General features: G+C 54.5%; 1 protein-coding gene across 1 annotated transcript in view; it reads left to right on the plus strand.

Moving 5' to 3' along the window:
* SUSD4 (sushi domain containing 4) overlaps positions 1 to 9,897 on the plus strand; it is a 118,450-nt gene extending 108,553 nt beyond the window's left edge. Inside the window, exons 6-9 of the mRNA XM_012644078.1 lie at positions 2,391 to 2,582; positions 3,912 to 4,056; positions 7,178 to 7,560; positions 8,547 to 9,897. Of these exons, the coding sequence (XP_012499532.1) occupies positions 2,391 to 2,582; positions 3,912 to 4,056; positions 7,178 to 7,560; positions 8,547 to 8,575 (749 nt within the window). The 3' untranslated portion in view covers positions 8,576 to 9,897. The remainder of the gene's footprint in view (positions 1 to 2,390; positions 2,583 to 3,911; positions 4,057 to 7,177; positions 7,561 to 8,546) is intronic.
* Positions 9,898 to 20,527: the final 10,630 nt, after the last annotated feature.

Raw genomic sequence — 20,527 nt, forward strand, 5'->3', positions numbered from 1 at the left:
CGGGAGCACTCCCGGGCAGTGCAGGGTGTGGGTGGCTGGTGCTGGGCAGCCCTGGAGGCCACTGGGCTCCCCTTCCCTGAGTTCTTGCAAGACCTGAGTGGAGGAGAGCGGCATGGAGCAGGGCCTAGGGGAGGAAGCGCCCTCACTGCTGCATCCCTGGACCTCCCAGGACCAGCTAGACGTTGCCAGTGCCTCTTCCCTCTCCCTCTTCCTCCCCAGCCGTCCTCCCCTTTTCTGCTGCTTTATTTACCTCCTGGGGTTGCTCCCAGAGCACCTGGAGGTATCAAATTTGAAAAGAGCCCGCTTTGTGGAAATGGAGATGCATGGGATTATGTGACTATCTGCCAGCCCAGGAGACCCTGGAGCAGCGGGACAGCGCCCCAGCCTCAGAGTCAGAGCTCAAGTCCATCTCTGCCAGTGTCCACCTGACAGCCGCCACTTACTAACTCCCTGGGCTGTCGGCCTCAGATCTGTCCCCAGACCTCTGCCGTGCTGCGCCTCTTAGGCAGGGTGCCCCTGCAGGCCCCGCCCCCAGGCCCCTTGTCCGGAGGGAGCTGGGAGCGTGGGCAGGTGGAGAAACCAGGGTACTTCTCCCTCACTCTCTCTGCAGCGTCTGGGTTTTCTGGGGCTCCGGCTCCCACAGGATAGACCTCCGTGGTTCAGACTTCCACTGGGGACCCCAGCAACGAGGAACCTTCATCCAGCCGGCACAGGGGAGGTAGTGGCTTCCCGCTCCTGCTAATCTAGGGGTGCCCCTGCGGGCTTTTGCACTTTTCCATGACTTGTGTGAGCCGTCACCTCATTACAGTCCATCCCCGAGGTACTCGGGTCCTGCTTGTCCCCGACCGACCACTTAAACTCTGTCGGCTCCGCTCTAAGCCCTCGCCAGCATTGCTCACGATGCCCCTCAGAGACTCCTGTCTGACAGACGTGGACTCACTGGTTCAGGGCCACTTGGCGCGTGGGGGTTCAGCCGGAACTCAGACTGAGGCCTGTCCGGAGCCAGCCCTGCTCCCGCTCTCTCTGAGTGTCTGTCTCCCCACCTCGGAAAGAGCTGGCGAGATCCACACTGCGGCGTCGTTCGCAGGCTTGGAGAGAGCCTGAGGGCCTCTCACCGGCTCCACGCCTTCAGGCCGCCTGTTCGGGGAGTGTCCGCCTCATTATCTGGCCCGAGTGGTGCCTGCTCCTGCCGGTGTGCAGTCCAGGGGCCGGTCTGGAGTGGGCGGCACAGCCTGTGTGTGGTGGGCTCTGCCGGTGGCTCTGCGCCGGCCGCGGCGTGGGTCGCCCCTTGGAAGGGGCTCAAAGGTTAACTGTCTCTTGGTTGGTTTGGTTTTTTGTTCTTTTTTTTAGTGAAAGTTCTTAGTGGTTGCCATAGGTGTGGGGTGAAGCTGGCATTGGTAGAATTTATGGCTTGATTGTTTCCTGAAGAATGTTTAAGTAGCAGTGCTGTTCATTTCTGAGTGCTTCTGCAGGAAAGAGCTCTTTGTGGCACGAGATGAACAAGCACCAAACTGCCGTCTTTCTGGAACAATTCTCACTTCTCAACCTAGAATATGGTCTCAAGACAGAAAACTAAAAACAACTTTTTTTCTTGCCCTAACATGATGGAATGTTAGGGTCAGAGAAACCTTAAAACGTCATCTACAGTAGAATAGGCTTCCATTTTACAGAGGGCAAAACCAAGGCTTTTAGAGATTAAGGACCTGCTTTAGGTCACACTGTGTGTGGGTGACAGAACCAACCCTAGAGCCCAAGGCTCCTAACTCTCATTCCCTGCTAGGCCAGCTGGGCCATGGCCTGGGTCTGTAAGCAGAGCTAGAAGAACTGCTCCATATTTCTCATTGGCCAAACTGCAGCAGGGCCCTGGGGGCTCAGGTTAGGGACACTGCCCCAGGATGTGAATCATCCCAAATTACTACCATGGCCACAGAAACAGGCTTGGGATATCTATACCTTTCAGTAAAGATTTTGTCCATAAATATCTTAATTTTATTTACTAGGTTGTCTGGCCCACAATAGCATGCGTTATTAATGGGGCAGCTTAATACTATCTACTAAACAGGCATATTCCGTGCATTGTAAAATGAACCTCTCTTTTAAAATGTGCTTATTACAATGCCACGTCATAGCAGCACATGCTTGGAATAGTGTAGCAGGCTTTCATGTGACCTCATGCAGAGATACAAAAGAAGGGACCATCTCTAGTACAACTCAATAGTCTGGTGATTACTTTTTTTTAAATCTTTTAAATTTTTTTTTCACGTGCAGCTGCAGAAGGAATGGTGATCATAAGCACATCTTTGAGTAACTGGGTTCTCCTAGGTCAGTCTATGTCCTCAGCCAGGGTGAGCATTTGGTACTGAAACTCTTATTCTCCCCCACTGCCCAAGTTTGTCCACTACCTCCAATGGTGAGTCACGGAGATTTCGTCTGCCACCCGCGGCCTTGTGAGCGCTACAACCACGGGACCGTGGTGGAGTTTTACTGCAATCCTGGCTACAGCCTCACCAGTGACTACAAGTACATCACCTGCCAGTACGGAGAGTGGTTTCCTTCCTACCAAGTCTACTGCATCAAATCAGGTAAGAGCAGAGGCCTCACCCTTGGCGAAGACCGACCCTCCTTGGACTGTCTGCACGCGGTGGGCGGTGGCTCTGTCCGGAGCTGCATGTCTCCTCCCACATGCAGCGTCAGGAACAAGATACCGAAACGTGCCTCTGGGTAAGTGGGGCTGACGTCGGACTCTGTACCGTGTGGTTCTAGGCCCTGTTCATAGGGTCAGGAGTGTTAACCTGCTCTGAATAGGGTCCCCAGACCCCTAGCGTCCATGGAAGGACCTCCAGCCTCTGTGCACTCTACTTCCTCCCAGCCTGTCCCTTTCCACCGGCAAGGACACAGGCCCAGGGGTGTGACCAGAATTGTGCGCCTTGCCCTGGGACCCAAGGATGGGTAACTGCGCCTGTCTCTTCCACTCATGGACACAGATCAGTCTACAGATGACACTGTGGGTAACACCTGCTGTCACTTATAAAAGGGTAGGCCATTCGCAAGCTTCGGTGCTTCCTAGTTAATAACAAATGGCCGGCACACTAGCTTCTCCACTGGCCTTGGCACACCCGGCTAGTGACCAGAGGCGGGAGACCCAGGTGCTGGCATGTACCCCACTGTCGCCTGCCCACTCTCTTTAGCACTTTCCACGCGGTGGCTGCCCCGAGCTGTGGTGACGGCTGCGTGCGTCTCCCCTGGACACAGCACGTGAGGGAAGTGTTTGTTCGCTCTGGGTCTCTGGAGGCCACTGGTGGCCCCGCCAGCCAGCAAGGGGAGGAGTGCAGGGCCTGTCTGAGGGGCGAGGGCAGGTCAAAGGCAGGGTGGCCTGTGTCAAAAAGAAAGGAATCTCTTCTGGAAGGATCTGTTTTTGCTGCCCCAATCTGGCAGACGGTTGCCAGCAGAGGAGGTGTGGAGTGAGGGCCGTGCAGCAGGCGTGTCCCTTCATCCTGCGTTCTTTGCTTCTCCCACCCAACAGCAGGTCCCAGAACACTCACGTGGGCCAGCTTCTCGCATGCCCAGCCCTTGGTCCATTTCAGAACAACTTCTCCAGGGGAGACAGTCCCCTCTTCATTCTCAGGAAGCAGGTACATTGTTCAGGCCTGTGCCAGGCCCTCGCCCGGGGCTGGAACGTGAACAGGCAGGTCTGTCTGCAGCCTGGCTGTGCCCACGCAGTTGTGTGGATCCTGATACAATTCACATGAGTGGCACGGGGTGTGTGGTATCTCCCCACAACCCTGGGGTCAGGAGGCCACACTGCACACATCTCTCGTGCCAGGTGAATCCAGCAGGTGAGCCTGCGGGGGACCTTAGTGCCTGTTCCGGTCCAGGAGCCTCACGCCCGGCTTTGTTCTTTCTCACGGCAGAGCAAACATGGCCCAGCACCCACGAGACCCTCCTGACCACGTGGAAGATCGTGGCATTCACGGCCACCAGTGTGCTGCTGGTGCTGCTGCTCGTCATCCTGGCCAGGATGTTCCAGACCAAGTTCAAGGCCCACCTCCCCCCCAGGTCAGTGCTACACCTTGGCTCCCACGGTGCCCTGGGTCGGGCTCAGGGCGGCCACCTTCAGCAGCAGAGAGAGCATGTGACGAGTGCAGAGTTGGGGTTCTCAGGGGACATAAGGGAGAGCCAAAGCCACTTTCCTGGGATGTTTTGGGGTTCTGGGGTCAGAGCCCCGTGCTGGAGATGGACCGTCTTTCCCTCTTTCCTCCTTCCCTCTGTGGGCTTGTCTTTCCCTCCTTCCCGCAGTAGAGCGCTCTCGGCAGGCATTGTGGGGGTGGCGCAGGGAGCAGAGTCAGGCTGCGAGCTGTGCCCCACCCACTGGGGTGGCATTCCCATTGTGGCGCACTGACGTGGCCCTGGCGTTAGGCGCCATGGAGCTCACCGGCCACAGGACATGCACACAACTGGTTAGGCACAAGGTCTGGCCCTGTGGAGTGGCACACAGAGAGTGACCCTCCATCCTTCTCGGCTGCACTGGTTAGCTTGGGTTGGTGTCTTCACGGTCCTAGTCATCGTCGCCAAGGAGGACTCGCCACCCAGCACCACTGTTGGCAGGTCACTGTTCCTGGAGGAAGAATAGTTCAGAAAGCAAAGGGATGAGTTCGTGAAGGTTCAGAAGAGGAGGTGAGGGCAACAAACCCTCGTGCAACACTGGCTGGGCCACGAAGCAGGCTGCCTCCCTGCATGCTGTGGCCATGGCACAATCTGCTCCTTTTGGAAGCTAATGCTTCAGGAAGTGGCATTTGTTTTTGCCCATAGGGACAGCCTAGCTGTCCAGGGTCATGTCACCACCCCCTGAAAAAGGGAATATTGCTCAGTGGAAGAGGAGGCTCTGGGAATTTACCACTTCTCTCTCTTCCTTCTGAGAAAATCCAGGGTGTCTCTCGCCCCTCCCAGCTGTGTGAGGAGTGAGGGAAGTGGGCAGAGTTGCTGGAGACGCGTCCGCCCACCTTTCCCCTCCAGCTAACACCCCCAGGGCAGCCTCACGTCACTTAGCAATTCCCTCCGTTTGGCGGCAGGGCCCGTGGTCACAACGCACAGGCAGCCCACTCTCCCCAGCCGTAAAAAGTGTGCCAGATGTGGGGGCACCTGGCTCCCTCCCTAGGCCCAGAGGTGCGTCCACGTCCTGGTGCTGGAGCCAGGCCCTTGCCGAGGTGCCGGAACCCGCCTTCCTCTCCAATCTGCCATCCAGTCTCTGTCTTCAGCATTATTATTTATTAATCAGGGGGCCATGTGCTATCATTGGGCTATTACAGTACCTAAAGAAGGCTTAAGGATTACAAAGAGAAAGCTGAACTACATGGCTGTGATTTATGGCACATTAGAGTGCTTTAAAATGGCCCACAGAGCTATTTTCCTACATACGCCTGGAAGAAAAGTTTCCAGGATATCGACTCAATATTAAGATGTTTTTAAAACCGTTCTCAAAACTCTTCACCTGATGTTCTTCAGCCCTTGCGTATTTCCCTCTTACGTCATTCTTGAGTCGTTTGGGGAAAGCTGGTCTCATCTCTCCATATAGATAACTAGATTCTCAAGGGCAAGCCAAGGGTGGGCTTTTTCCTCCAGGTTCCACAGGGGTTGCCCCTGCAGAGATGTTGGTGTCTGGGTTTGGGGGGCTGAGCGGCATGGCTGAGACCCGTGGAAGGGAAGCTGCCAGGTGGAGGGAGCCTGGGCCTGGTGTGGACTGTTTGGGAGAGAAATGGAGAAGAGAGGGCCCTCTGCCCACCCTGGCCTGGACAGCGTGGAGGGGACAGGACCGGGGAGGAGGCAGGGAGGCCCAAATGAGAAGAGAAGGCCAGCACAAGGCAGCGGAGTGGCCGGGGAGAACGAGACTTGTCAGGGACTTGTCAGGGACACACTGGGGAGTGGCTGCCGTAGAGAAAGAGTGGCCTGCCTGCAAGCACGCTCTTCCCTCCCGCTGCCTCCTGTCTTCTGGGGAGCACGGCCTTGGCAGCCTCCTGCCTCCTCTGTGTAGCCTTTAAGAGCTGCAGAACAGGGAGCCCACCGCCATCACTTCCAAGCCTTTGCAGGGTGTTTCAAAAGGTCAGCGGACTGGAGACTATCCCTAGGGCGTTAGGGAGAGGCACGGCCTGACGCCTCCCTCCACCTCTTGGCCACTTCCAGATGTTCCATTTCCTTGGGTTCTGGGGCCCCTGCCACGGGCACGCAGGGGCGCATTGTCCGTCCACCCAGCTGCGTGGGCTTTTCTTCCTGACACTTCAGCTTCTGGTCTTGTCCCTAAGAAACCGAGTACTCTGGGCTACTCGTTAGGCACGCCGGGTTCCCCCTGGGGCCAGGAGCAGAGCATGGTGGTCACACGGAGCTCGGTGGTGGTGTCAGACGCCACCTGGGCTCCCAGCGGGCAGGATTGAACGTACAGCTGCTGAGAGGCAAGGGCACCAGGCCGGGAGCGGCGTGTGTGCCCACGTAAGGGGACGCCTACAGAGACACAGACTGACTTCTCAGCTGTGCCCTGGATCCCTCCCGCCAGGCGGGAGGCCTTGCTTAGCCTGGAGTGCCCGGGGGGTCAGGAGGTGGAGGTGAGCCCGCAGAACCGGAATCAGGTAGTGAGATGGGCTCAGAGCTTTCCATTTTTTTTTCTTGTTGTTTTTCTATCTTGACTGAAAATGAGTGGTTTTGATGCTGTAGCAGAAAGCAACAGAGAAGCACAAGAAGCACAAGGCCAGCCATGCCCCATGGGCACTCAGGGTCCACTGCTCCCTGCACTTCAATGGCGCTAGTCCATGTTCAGCAGCCGTCCCGGGGGACACTGCAGAGGCACCCTGGGATGCTCCTTTGGAACGGGCCACGTGGCCTCCTGCCCCAGGAGTTTACGGCCAAGCCCACAGGCCAAAGGAGGGAGGAAGGAAGCATGAGCTAGTAGGGCCCAGGGGCAGGGGGGCCTGAGAGCATGAGAAGAAGAAAACTGGGGCATGGCCGCGGTGGACAGTGCCGTGTGCCAGCAGAGACCTGGCAAGGAGACTGGATCTTCTGCACGACCATCCACGCTGGGCTCTGCTGCCCGCCGTGGGCCCCGAGGACCCCAGCTGCAGTGGGGAGGGCTGCTGGCCTCACTCGTGGGGTGGCATGCTCTGACGTGTTGGCACTGCTTTCCTTTGCACAGGGGGCCTCCCGGGAGTTCCAGCAGCGACCCTGACTTTGTGGTGGTGGACGGCGTGCCCGTCATGCTCCCATCCTATGACGAGGCTGTGAGTGGCGGCTTGAGTGCCTTAGGCCCCGGTTACCTGGCCTCTGTGGGCCAGGGCTGCCCCGGCCCCGTGGCCGACCAGAGCCCCCCAGCATACCCCGGCTCAGGGGATACGGACACAGGCCAGGGGGAGTCAGAAACCTGTGACAGTGTCTCAGGCTCATCTGAGCTGATCCAGAGTCTGTATTCACCTCCCACGTGCCAAGAGGGCACCCAGCCCGCTCCTGAGAACCCAGACACGGTCGCGAGCACGGTGGGGCAGGCGGCATCCAGCAGCCCAGGCATCGACATTGCGGATGGTGAGTGTCTGCCCCGAGGCCTGAGCCGCGCCTGCACACACCTGGTGCCAGCGTCGTCACGCCAGCCCCTTGCCGCGCACAGTCCCCTGCTCCCGGCACAGAGCCGCTCAATCTGTTTACCAGTCGGCTTAAATTGCTCCTTGCTCTCTCTGCATGCAGAGGCCGTGGACAAGGCCAGTTATTGTGAGGAATGATCATCATCTCACAAGTAATGAGCCCATGAACAGAAATTTCAGGAGGCACAAAAGGGCACCGCGCCATCCAGAGTAGAAAGGCCACGGCGGCCGGTACTTTGTTTTCGTAGTGTTCACGTGATCCAGGATGTTTCTCTTCTTTGTCCCTTAATCAGGCAGGACTTCTGCAAGTGGGGCTTAGGAACGGGATGATACGTGCATGCCAGGAAGAAGGATCCGATGCATGCGCCAGGGCCCAGCAGTGTGTTCCAGCCCCAGAGAAGTTCTGTGTACATAGAAGTTATTTTTACCAGACCAGAAGTGAAGGATGCATGCGTGCCTATCACAAGGAAAGGCAGATTGCAGCTCACGGTGAAGTAGGAAACCGTGTCAGGTTGCCTAAGCCTGTGTTTCCTGGGGGAGGGAGCGCCACACAGCTTTGCAAATGAGAGCACTAATTCCAGCTTGTATTGATGGTAAATGGCTATGATGACATGGAAACAGAGGTCCCCTGGGTCCCCAGAGAGTTCCTGTTCTGCAAATCATGCTGCCTCTCCGTACTTGAATTTGTAACTTTTTGGCTTGTATGACCATTAGGGCCTGTGGTTAAAATCTAACATTTTATTTTTTATGAACTGGAAATCAGACCATAGTTGTTTTTTGGTAACTAGATGTTGTACAGGGGATTTTTACTGGATTATTAACTGATATGTGGAACTTAACATTTTCTTCCTCTCCGCACTGATTTCATAATTCCAAATTGTCGTGGTGTTTTCTGGCTGTACTAAGCTAAAACCATGTATTCTTTCACAGAGATCCCCCTAATGGAAGAAGGTCCCTAACGGGGCAAAATCGTGGTGATTCTGCTACTCCTGTGGGAAAAGAGACCTGGTAGCTCGAGGGAGGCCACAGAAGGACTAAGCTTGGGGCAGAGTTTCTAGTTTATCTACATGGGGACAGTGATCACATCCTACATCTTGGGCTCAAGGATGAGGCTGACAGACCGCGGTAGCAGTGCTTTTAAATGAGACTCGAGGATTCGCCAAGGACACGAGGAGCCAAGGACAGAGGGGAGACCCTGCAGTCCTGGCCGGAGGTGTTAAGCGCGGCTTGTGCTGTGGAACGTGGAACAATTCCACACATGTCCCACCGAATCACACATCCCGCGGACTCCCAAGTACTCCCTGCCCCTCTGAAAGCATGTCACATTATGTAAATTCGCTTCTCACACCCGCTTCACACTGTCTCTGGATTCCGGGTTCGGATGGGTGCGCCTTTGTGGAAAGTCCATGTCGGGAGGTGGGAAGAGCGGCAGAGCCCCCTGCACCCCAGTACGGGGCCAGCGCCCAAAGGAGAGGTTCTCGTGTGGCATTTGGAAAATCTTCCTTCGTCGGGTCTGCTCGACTCAAAGCAAGAGTAAAGCAGGATGTGGCAATTCCACTGAGGAAGGAAAGGAAAGACAGGCAGACTCTGCTTTCTGGAAATGTCTTCAAAAAGTAGAGTTCGTGTACTCTGTGCTGTCTTCTGGTGACATATCGTCAATGTGTGTATTCATGGTTTAGCACACGGATCCGTGGCATTGGGTGAATCTTGTGACTTTACACATGGTCGGATGTGTCTGAGTACATCCCATGGTGGAGACGGTAACCAAGGTACTATTCTGTTTCGGCATTTTGAAAAGGTTCCACTCAACAATTGATCTCAGTTGACTATTATCATTGTTGCGCCACCCCAAACTCAACCATGCTTTTATTTTCCAAACCAGAAATTGTTTCTGCAAACATATCCCACTTCCGAAAGAAGTGTAAAGTTATATTTTCCCCTTTCATTAATATTTTGTCCTACACGGTCAGAGGCTGGCCTCCCCGCCCTCCCCTGCCTGCCATTCCGTGTTCCCACCGTGAGGGGCTCGTGGCGCCCACTGGCTGTTGCTCCTAAAAAATCGGTTGATAAAAATTTTCCCAAAGTGTCCTGAAGAGTCTCTTCAAATACATGTCGCTCTGCGGAGTTGATTCCTTTCCTCCTCTGGGTTTTAGACAAATATAAACAAAACTCTGATCCATAGAATTGCTATGCTGATGCAGTGGTGAGGGCTGGAAGCTTGATGAAATCCTGTTTTTTTCTTGACACAGACTGATTAAAAATTAAAAAGAAAATGACAGTTGGAAGCGTGATTTTAACAGTGGAGTGGAGACGGGAGTGGGGCCGGGTGGGGCCAGATCGTGGGTGATGGGACACGCGTTGGATTAAGGGCATGACCGGAAAGGAGACAGCACATGGGCAGTGCTCACCTGGCCGCAGCCCAGCATGGAGTTTGCCCTTGGGCGGTGGAGCCACCAGCCGTAGCGGTGGCGCTGGGCATGTGGGTGATGGGGCTCAGTAGTGACAGCTTCTTTAGTGATGGCCTCCCCCTGCCAATGGCACAGCTTTGCACCACCAGCCCTGTTCAAAGGAGCTGACTTTGCAGGTATGTGTGGTGAGCGTCGTCTGGCCCACTCAGGGGTGGCAGCGTGGGCTGGGTGGGAATGAGGGAGACTGGGACGCTGTGGGCGCCCCCACCGGCCAGCCAGGTCCCAGCTGTTCTCTGTCCCCACACCTGTCCTCCCTTCTAAAGGAGGTTGTGTCTCCGACACCAGCAGGTAAGTGCCTTACGTCCTACAGGGCAGTCAGAGGAGGCATGAGGGGCCACCTCACCTGCAGCCCCAGCACCGGGGAGACCACAGGCCTCCTGCACGTCGAGGGATTAGTGTCGACATTGCCCTAAGAGGAGAGTGTGGGAGCAAGTCAGTGCCTGCTTAATGGCTGCGTCAGACAATGTCTGACCAATCCTGGGACCCTCCCTGGATCCCTGTACTCTGGCCACGTCTGAGTCTCACCGCAAATGCTTTTTCTCATTACAGTGAGCTTATGTGTCAAGACAGAGTCATGATATTCCAAGCATGCCATGATCCTGATTTTCTTTTCTTTTAAAAAATCCCCGGAGGCCCTCTGGATGTGGCTGAAGAGAGCCAATCTCTCTCACACCAGCTCAGGAAAGAGGAGGCACGAGGCTGGGTCGGGCTGTGTTTGGTGTCGCGCCCCACACAGGCGCCTCTGCTCTGGGAGAGGGACGGGCCTCGGGAGCCAGGACGCAGGGGTGCTCCACGGAGTGAGCCTGAGGTGCTCGCCTGGGGCTTTGTCCCGGACCTGCAGAGCGGCGGTTCTCGGCTGATGTGCTCCCTGTCAGGTGCCTTCACGCTTCCCTCCCATGTCACTTTTTAAATTGCAAAGCTGCGATCTGCTGGTGGGGAATCTTTAGAGCCTTTCTTACCTAGCTACACCCAGCCCAGCTGCCCGCGCGGACCAGCCACCTCCAACTCCTGCAGAAGTGGTGTTCGCCCTGCCATGCAGCAGGCCCAGGGCCGCCACATACAAAGGCCCCGATGCTTCTCCTATGCCTTTTTCCCCGCCCTCCATGCCCAGCAGGCAGTGCCCCTCCCTGACACCACCCCAGGCCCTAGGCGTTCCCTGCAGAGGCAGCGCAATATCATGAGAGCACCTAGGCTTTGGAACAGGTACATTACCTGCCTTCAAAACCTACCTCTGCCACTGCTGGCTGCGTACTTGGACAATTTCTTCACGTAGAAGTTGGAGAGGTTTGCTCTGCTTTCCTCGCTGGGCTGTGGTGAGGATGACAGCTAATGTAAGGCAAGCACCTATGGAAAGGGGACATCAGATAAGTGGCAGCTGCTGCCCCCGTGAGCGTGCAGGGGGTGCATGTGGGTGAGAAATGCGGCATGCACACACCCCGGCACCTGTGGCCTCCTTGGCCCCTTGCCCTTCAACTGCCTTTGCAGCTGAAGTTTGCTGGGGCCTGTGCCTCGGGTCCCCTTCCCAGGAGTGCACCCCAGGCTTCTGCATGCTGAGCTTCCCATGCAAGGGAGAGTTCTCCACTCTGGACCCATCGGGCATTTGCCCTCCTTCGCCACGTAGCCCTTCCCACATGCTACAGAACTTTCTGCCCAGGGAGGGCAGGACAACCTCACAAATTCCCTCAAGGACTCACTCATGTCCACAGGCAACCCTGTAGATTAACGCTAACCTGCTTCCCTAATTTTATTGTCTATTTTGGATTTAAAACATAAAAGTTAATGCCCACACATTTCCAAGGTGATAATGGGGAAAGACCACAGTAAAGACGCTTTGTCTCGTAGGCAAACGGGGCCCAGGAGAGCAGCAGTCACCTGTCAGGGAGGGCGGGTCCTGAGCACGGTGGTATTGAAATCATAAAACTCAACGCAGAGTGTGTGTGCATCGACGCGGCCGTGTTTAACCGCTGTGGCAGGCACCGCGCCGTCTTCATGCCGGGCTAGAAACCAGTCCCTGGGTGCTTGCAATGCTTTGTTTTAAGCAGCCAAAGGAGTGGCCCAGCTACCTGAATAGGAGCCAGGAACCTGCCCTGCTCTAGAGCCTCGTCCACGTGCTCAGAGCCACTGTGGCTGCCCGGCGCCCTGGCCCACTGTTTCTCCAAGGCCATGGGAAGAAGAAACCTAAATGCCAGCAGATGCATAGAGCTGGGGGCAAGGGGAGTTGGACAGAACCTGAGGAAACAGACTAGTGCTTTCTGCTTGCAACCTGTAAGAAATATTTATAGACCTCGTTTCAGTCCATGGATATTTATGGAGCACCTCCTCTGTGCCAGACCCTGTCTGTGCTCCCTGGCCCCGTGGGAAATAAGGGCTGGCAAACAGGCAACCGCGTATAATCCATGGATGCAGGCCCCTGCCTAGGCCTGGGCTCTCAGGGAATGCAGCCCGGGGAAGGTGGCCCGGCTGGTGGCAGGCAGAGTGGCGGGGGTGCGGTGCAAGAGAACACAGCAGCCCCAGAGATGAATGAGAGCTGGGGGGCTGGGACTCAGGGTGGGTAAGGGTCAGACCCCAATGGCCTAGGATGCTGTGGTAGGGCCCTGAGTGGTTCCCTTAGGGGACTGGGCAGCCATTGGAAGGCTTGAAGCATAGATGTTGCTCAGGTGAGATGGGAGAGGTGCACAGGTTTGAGAGCTATTTTGCAGACCGATTCAATTTTGTGCCGCATGGCCCTAGGAGTCAGGGACCCAGAGCCCGGCGTAGGACTGCCACTGGGCTCTGGGGGACCCCTGCAGGCCCCAGCTTCCTCAGCTGCACAGTGAGAGGATGGGATAGGTGGCCTCAAAGATCTCTTCCAGCTCTGGCGGGGTGGAGGCTCTCTTTCCATTTTTTTTTTTTTTTGTTAATTTTTAATCCAGAGTCAAACATCACCCAGCTCCACCCCTCAATCTCTTAACAGCTGCCCACTGCCAGTCCTCCACCCCCAGCAGCAACCCTCTGACCACAGCCCAGCTCCCGCCCCCACTGGGCTTCTGAGGTCAGGGGCAGCCCCACCCCCATGCTCCCCCAGGAAGGGGTCTGCAATGCAGAAACTCTGCAGCCCCTCTGCCAGGGTGAGGGTGGGCAAAGAGAGATCCCAGCCGCGGCAATTCTGGCCTCCCGTGGCAGCGCTCTGGACCCGGACCCATCTGGCCCTTGGCCCGGAGGAGCAGACGCTAACCGTCCCCTCCTGGAGCCCATCTGGTGCAATGGCTCAAAGCAACTAAAAAGCCCAAACGAATCTATCAGATTCATTTAGCCCATGACTTCCTTACAGCCGTGCACATTCCCCCCCGGAAGCGTGCTCGCCTGCTTCCTTGCTGAGGGGAAATGGGAAGGAAGCGGACAAGTTCCAGGCAGGTGTTGCCTGAGCCGGTTCTTGTTCTTACACGTACCCCAGGAGTGAGGACGGCACCCTTCTCCGCGTCGTCCTCCACTTCCGTGATTGCACCTTCCGGGCGTCGGCAGTATTTCCTGGTCCTGCTGAAGGTGCGGCACAGAGATCTCTGTACTTTTTTGATAGACTTTATTTTTTAGAGTAGTTTTGGGTTTGAAGAAAAATTGCTCGGAAAGTACAGCATTCCCATGCACCCCTTCTCTCTCTCTCACACACACCCCACATGCTGCTTCTCCTGTTTTAATATCTTTCTTACATGCGGCACAGTGGTTAAAAGTGATTAACCAATATTTGAAACAATATTAACTGAAGTCGATAGTTCACTGGGGTTTGCTCTTTGTGTTCTATGCTCTGTGGGTTTTGACAAATGTGCACAGACATGTCGCCACCATTACAGTGTCACACGGAATAGTTTTACTGCCCTAAAAATCCTCTGTGCTCCGCCCATCATCCCTCCCCCTGCAACCTCTGGCAACGGCTGATCGTGTTGCTGTCTCGTAGTCTCACCTTTTCCAGAATGCCACACAGTTGCAATCATGTATTAATGGCACGGAGCTTTTCCAGATGGGCTTCTGTCACTTGCCAATATCCACTTAAGTTTCCTCCATGTGGTTTCGATCTCCGCACCCTGACAGGAAAAGGAAAGCAGCCCAGTGTTCAGAACTGGAAACTCTGGAGCCTTCGTAGACTTGCCAGCTCCAGGGGCTGGAGAAGAATGTGAGAGGCCCACGAGTCTGTCCCCACAGTCCCTGCCTCTCCAGGCCACCCGAGGACTTTTACCATGTTCGGGGCGGGGATGAGGACTTCCTCCGCCTTCCCTCCTTCGGTCTGGTTGAGATCTGGTCACACGGCTGCCCATGTGGCTTTGCTGGCCCTCGGCTCCACGGCCCCAGGGCTTGCACCTTCCCATTGTACTTTACAACTCTGCACATTCTCTTCAACCAGCCTTTATGGGAAGCCCATGAATTGTCACTGCGCTTGACGCCGAGGGCACCGGAATGGATGAGACGAGCCCCGACCTGCGCACAGGAAGCGGCACAGGCAGAGGTGCAGGGACGGCGTCGCGCCGGGCGTCCTGCGAGTGCACAGCAGAGGCCACTAACCCCACCTGGGAGGCAGCGAGCATCCCCAGAGAAAGGGCCCCTCGCACACTGAGATCGTCTCCTTTCGTGCCCGTATCAGCCGCTTTCCCCACCGTGGAGTGAACTCTCAGAGCTAAATGGGACTCCGAATCTCAGGCACCTGCTAGCTATGAAACCGTCCTCTGCTTTAGTTGCCTCGACGGTAAAATACGGAAAAATGATAGAACCTGCTTCCTGCGGTTGTTGGGAGGCCCTCCAGGAGACAATGTGTGTGACGTGATCAGGACCAGGCCTGGCTCGGAGCACGTGTGTGAAGGTGTTAGCCGGTGTCATTATCACGAACCCAGACGGTTCTGGAGTGCTGGCCCCCCTCCCTGATATCCCAGACATAGTTAAAAATCTGCTTGGTGCTATTTGCTTTTCTCCACAAGTGTGTCACGGTGACATTTTCCACTCTGATTATTGAGCTATCTCCGGTTTGCCACTGAGACTCCCTCGAAGCCCATATTGGCCAACCAGGCCCCTGGGGACGGGGCTTCAACCCTGCACACAGCAGCCTGCCCTGCTGTCACCCAGCTCCCGTTTCCACATCTCGTGGACGTCACGAGAACCGTGAGCAGGCGCTTTGTGGAAAGCCACTCGCGACTCCCCCCACCACCACCTCGGCCCCAGCTGCGGGAAAGCAGAGCCGTGAAGAAGCATGAAGTTAGAGGCACGACTTGTTCTTTGTCGGCTGATGGTCGTGCAGTGGTTCTTACCAGCACTGAGTCAGCTTTGGGGCGCTGACCAGCCGCACGTTTCGTGACCGGTCCAGGTGCTTGTCTGATGTCAGCACTGAACCCACAAGTCCAGAGGTCACAGAATCCACTTTCTGCCCTGTTTTTGTCAAACACTATCTCGGATGAGCCCCTTTGGCCTCTGCAGTTCCTCACGGGCCCCTAAGATTTGATGAATGTTATGTAAACGCTTGATAAAGAACTTTGGGCATCAAAGCTTTGGGTTCTCTGGGTGGCTAGAAGGGCCCTCGGGCAGTGCTGCCACTGGCTATGCTCATGAGCACAGGAATCCCGGGTTCAAATTCCAGCTCTGTCACACAGAGAAGCAAAACAGGCAAGATAATGGACATTTATTTAAGTCTCAGGCCCTCCTCCCACCAGCTGAGGACGGCAGCAGTGCCCCCCCCACTCCGTTCGCAGTAAGGCCAAACGCAATGATGGCGCAGAGTGCTGAGCGCAGGGCCCGGCCTGGGAGCCGCTCTCCAGTGCCGTGCTTCCCTCGGGCCACAGGAATGCAGACACGCCCTTTCTCGCAGACTCCTGGCAGCCTGCGTCACCGTCACAGAGCAATGTGTCCCGGCCGTGCTTGTTATTCTGGCCGTGAGAAGAACTAAGAATCCTGTAACCACAAAGCTTAGTCAAGAAAAAAAGAAAAAAGAAAATAATAAATAAAAAAGAACTAAGAATCCTCTGGGTTGAGTTTGGCATTTTTTATGCTCCTGTACATCTAGAGTCAGCACCCTGGTCTCCACTTTTCAGGTCGGGGGCACCCTCCAGGCACCCCTGGGCCACTGCCCTCTGCCCACCCCAGAGTGGGCTCCCCGCTGGCTCCCAGCCCCCCAGTTGGAATCACCGGTGTGAGGGCTGCCCGCCCTCCAGAGGGGGCTGGCTTGTGGAGTCTCAGGCTGGCCCTGAACTTACTGAGATCTGGCGTCGCCATGGAAGTGGGGTGCAGGCCTCACGGACTGAGCACTCAGGCCTTGAGGCGTGCCTGCAGCTGACTCCCAAAGAACCCTCTGATGCCACACGTTGTGGCGGCTCTCAACGGGGGGGCTCTTTCTCCCAAGGGACATGTGGCAATGTCTGTAGGGAACATTTTGGGTTGTCACAGCTGGGAGGGGGGCACAAATGCCACTAGCGGGTCGAGGCCGGGATGCTGGTCATCCCACAGTGCACAGGAAACCCCACCCCCACGCCATGCCCACCAAGGAATCACACAGCCCAAATGTCCGTAGGGCCAGGGGCGAGAAACCTGATTTAGGAGAGACACCCTACGAGGCCACGGCACCTACTCAATGTACTCCGGCTGGTAAATGACAGGGTTGGGAGCCAGCTCAGTCACTTTCACTGAGTCAGCGCACCTGGGATTTTTTTTTTTTTTTTTGTATCCGGACCCCTTTGACTGTCTGTTGAGGTGTGTGGAGCCATTCTCAGAAGAATATTTTTAAATGTATAAAATAAAACCAATGAATTATATTAAAGCAGTTATGAAAACACTTTTAAAAACTAATATATCACATGACTGCATACATTTTTATGAGTAACACATTAAATAACAAGGTCTGCCACAGGCCCAACAACTACTGTAAATGCCAAGTAGTGATGCCTCGTGTAAATATTTTGAGATATCTGTAAACACTGCAATGTGATATGCAGATATCTGTAGCTTCTGTTAATGACAAAATGACAGGCATGGCTAACACTGTGGTTTACGACTGTGTGTCAGGTGGAGGAAATGCGGAATTCAGCTGGAGGTTAGTTAAAATGAAATGCAAGTGTTTCTCACCCAAGCCCATGGACCTAATGAGTTCTATGTGCTGACCTAGGTTAAAACCCTTTGCTCTAAAGCCTGTATTCCTAAGGCTTAAATTGACATCTACACGGGCTTAATTTCTCCTTCCCGATGGGCACGGGTTCTATGTTCAGAGAAGATACTGTAGGGTCTTAGGAGCTGTCATTGGCATCTGAAAGCCCTTGTCATTTAGTCTGTAGTCGAGTGATACAAGGAAACCTGAAGTCATATCCCAGTTCCACCGTCCACTAGCTGTGTGAGCTTGCATTAGTTGCTCAGCCTCTCTAAACCTCAGTTTCTTCATCCATAAAATGGAAAGGCTATCATCTGCTTTTTGTAGGTTTGTCGTGAGGATTAAATAAGACAGGAAATGTAAGATGCCCAAACATCGCTTAGCACAAAAATAAGTGTTCAAAAAATGGGCAGTTGTTGTTCTTAAGGGGAGTCAAGAGCCGAATAATGTTTTCAGCAAGATTCTAGAGAGCAGAAGTCACAGTGACATGTGGTGCCTACTCTATGTCTAGGATGTCATCCACTTCTACCTGGTCGGGAGGCTTTTCATGAATTCTGCACCAGTCCCGGCTTGCCTCTCTCCTGTTACCCACATATAAATACTTGGCGCTCATTTTACCCCCAAAGCCACAAGCTCTCGTGCAAGTGTATATCTTCCAAAGTCCAGCGCTTTGACCGGAGCTCAGCCACCCACAGCATGGTGCCTCCAGAATCTCAGGGGTAATCCCGGCATCTGTACTGCCCTGCGTTTGGAGCAGTCTGGTTTCGGGGTAGTGATTTCTGAGACTGTCTCCAATTTTTTTTTTTTTTTTTTTTTTTTTTTTTGAGACAGAGTCTCACTCTACTGCCCTGAGTAGAGTGCCGTGGCGTCATCCTAGCTCACAGCAACCTCAAACTCCTGGGCTCAAGCGATCCTCCTGCCTTAGCCTCCCATGTAGCTGGGACTACAGGCATGCGCCACCATGCCCAGCTAATTTTTTCTATGTATTTTTAGTTGTCCAATTAATGTCTTTCTAATTTTTAGTAGAGACGGGGTCTCGCTCTTGCTCAGGCTGGTTTCGAACTCCTGAGCTCAAACAATCCGCCCGCCTCGGCCTCCCAGAGAGCTAGGATTACAGGCGTGAGCCACCGCGCCCGGCCAGCCTCCAATTTTCTAAACCCTGAATAGTGCTCCTGTCCTCAGTGCTTGGACCTCTATCCCGCCAAACTTACCCAAGCTCGCTCCACTCCCAGTGTGGACCTACCTAGGTTTTCTTAAAATGAATCGGAAAAGTGTTAAATTAAATCCAGTCTGAGTCCGTGTCGGGTGAGTGTCAGGCTCATTCTAGCCCTTGGTTGAAGGTGATCACTGAGAAAGACATACCTCAGACATATCCACTTCCTGGTGAGGAACAGCTGGGGGTCTCCTTCTGTGAGCTCTTGGACCTCAGTCACCCTTGTTTTTCCCTGAGGGAGTCTCTTTGAGGCAGTGTTTCCCTGAGTGTGGGATGTTAACAGGTATTGGGTAAAAGAAGGGTTCTGAGGGAAATGTTTGGGGAAAGTTTTGTTAAACCAGTCGTCAGGTTTCTTTACTGAAGAACTTCTCAGAGTATTCAGCATGGTAACGGCAATGCAGGGTTTCCCACAGGTTATGGACTGAATGTGTCCCCCCAAAATCATACGTTGAAATTTAATCCCCAGCATGATGGTATCAGGAGGTGGGGCCTTTGAGAGGTGATGAGGTCATGAGGGTGGAGCCCTGGTGAGTGGCATTAATGCCCTTACACCAAGAGCCCAGAGAGTTCCGCCACCCTTTCTCCACCATGTGAGGGTAGGAGAAGTCGGCGGTCTGCAAGCCAGAAGAGGGCGCACTTCAGGACTCGACCACGCTGATATCCCGATCTTGGGCTTCCAGCTCCGAGAACTTTGAGATATAAATGCTTTCTGTTTCTAAGCCACCCACTCCATGGTACTTTGTCACAGTAACTGAACTTACAAGACAACCAGGCAGCCTCTTATCACAGAGCACCCCAGGCCCCCCGCTGGGAAATGCTGATAGCGGATCAGAGGGATACTGACCACGAGGCCACCAGAGCCCACACCACATGGCTCCACCCTCAATACCGGCCTTTCTGTGTGCCGACATGTTGTCCTAGAGGGCTGGCTGGGAGGCCACAGTGGCCCCAGTGGAGGGGATCACACGCCACTCCCCAGCAGGGTCCTAAGACTGCTGGCACACCCCACCTCCAAAGGCCGGGTTCCCACCTGTTTCTGGAGGGTTTCACTCACCAAGGATCCACACGCTTCCACCCCAGGAAGAAGGATCGAATAAGACCCTGCTCAGCATCCCACTAAGGTCACTGTGGCCAGGCCCATGACCACTCTGCCCCCTACCCTGGGACTGGACCAGCAGAGGCAGGCGGGAGGCGGATGCCCAGGTGGGCAAGGCCGTGGCCAAGCTGAAGCAGCTGTGGGCTGGGGGCACGACCTGGAAGCCACGTAGGGTGAGGGCCTGCCCCCATCGGGAGCTCGAGCACCCGGACAGAGGACGGTTCAGACATGGCATCACCAACGCCAAGCAGAGAAGCCAAAAGATGCACTTTTTCCAACTACTGAGGATTATAGAAAAATGAATCAACCATGCTTATAAGGAAAGATGGAATCATCTTTTTATTCTCTCTATAGATAATACATTTTTATTGTCCTAGGAAGAGACCAAAGAATATGCAGCCAGAACATGCATGACAAAAATATTATAGATGAGTGGCAGCAGATGATCAATACTAATCTATAAACTGTTTTTGTTATTTTTTTCTTGGTTTTTGTGGTGTCTGTGTTGTCAGCTTTTGGAAATGTGTAATTTGTTGTGATTTCTCATTCTAAATAAATCTTAATTTTTGTATTAACTTTGTATTTGTAGTTTTGCATTCTTTGTGTTAAAGAGGGCTCCCCCCACCCCCCGCCAGACTCTGGACCCACACGGGGCAGCCTGGCTGAGAGGCAGGGGTGGCTCCGTGACCTGGATCCGGCCAGCTCTGTCATTCCATCAATCTCCATAAAAGCCCGGTGTCAGGAATGCAGGCCTCTCTTAACAAGGTGATGTGAGGACTAACATTTGCAAAGCCTATCAAGTTTTCACAGCACTCTCATTCCATTATCTCCTTTGACTCTCCTAACAGCTCTCGGGTAGGTAGGTAAATATCCCGCAGGCCTGAATAATAAACTCCTAAAAAAAGAAAGGATGGTGGGTAATGAAACCAATGTGCCTTCACCCTGCAGCATTACCTCCACGGCCTGGACTGTCTCTGGCATTCCCCAGGGTCACCGCCCCCACCCCACTCTGTCCTCAGTTAACTCTTGCTGCCATTTCTC

This window comes from Propithecus coquereli, unplaced genomic scaffold (genome assembly GCF_000956105.1).
Source record: "Propithecus coquereli isolate 6110/MARCELLA unplaced genomic scaffold, Pcoq_1.0 Scaffold205, whole genome shotgun sequence".
Taxonomy (NCBI): domain Eukaryota; kingdom Metazoa; phylum Chordata; class Mammalia; order Primates; family Indriidae; genus Propithecus; species Propithecus coquereli.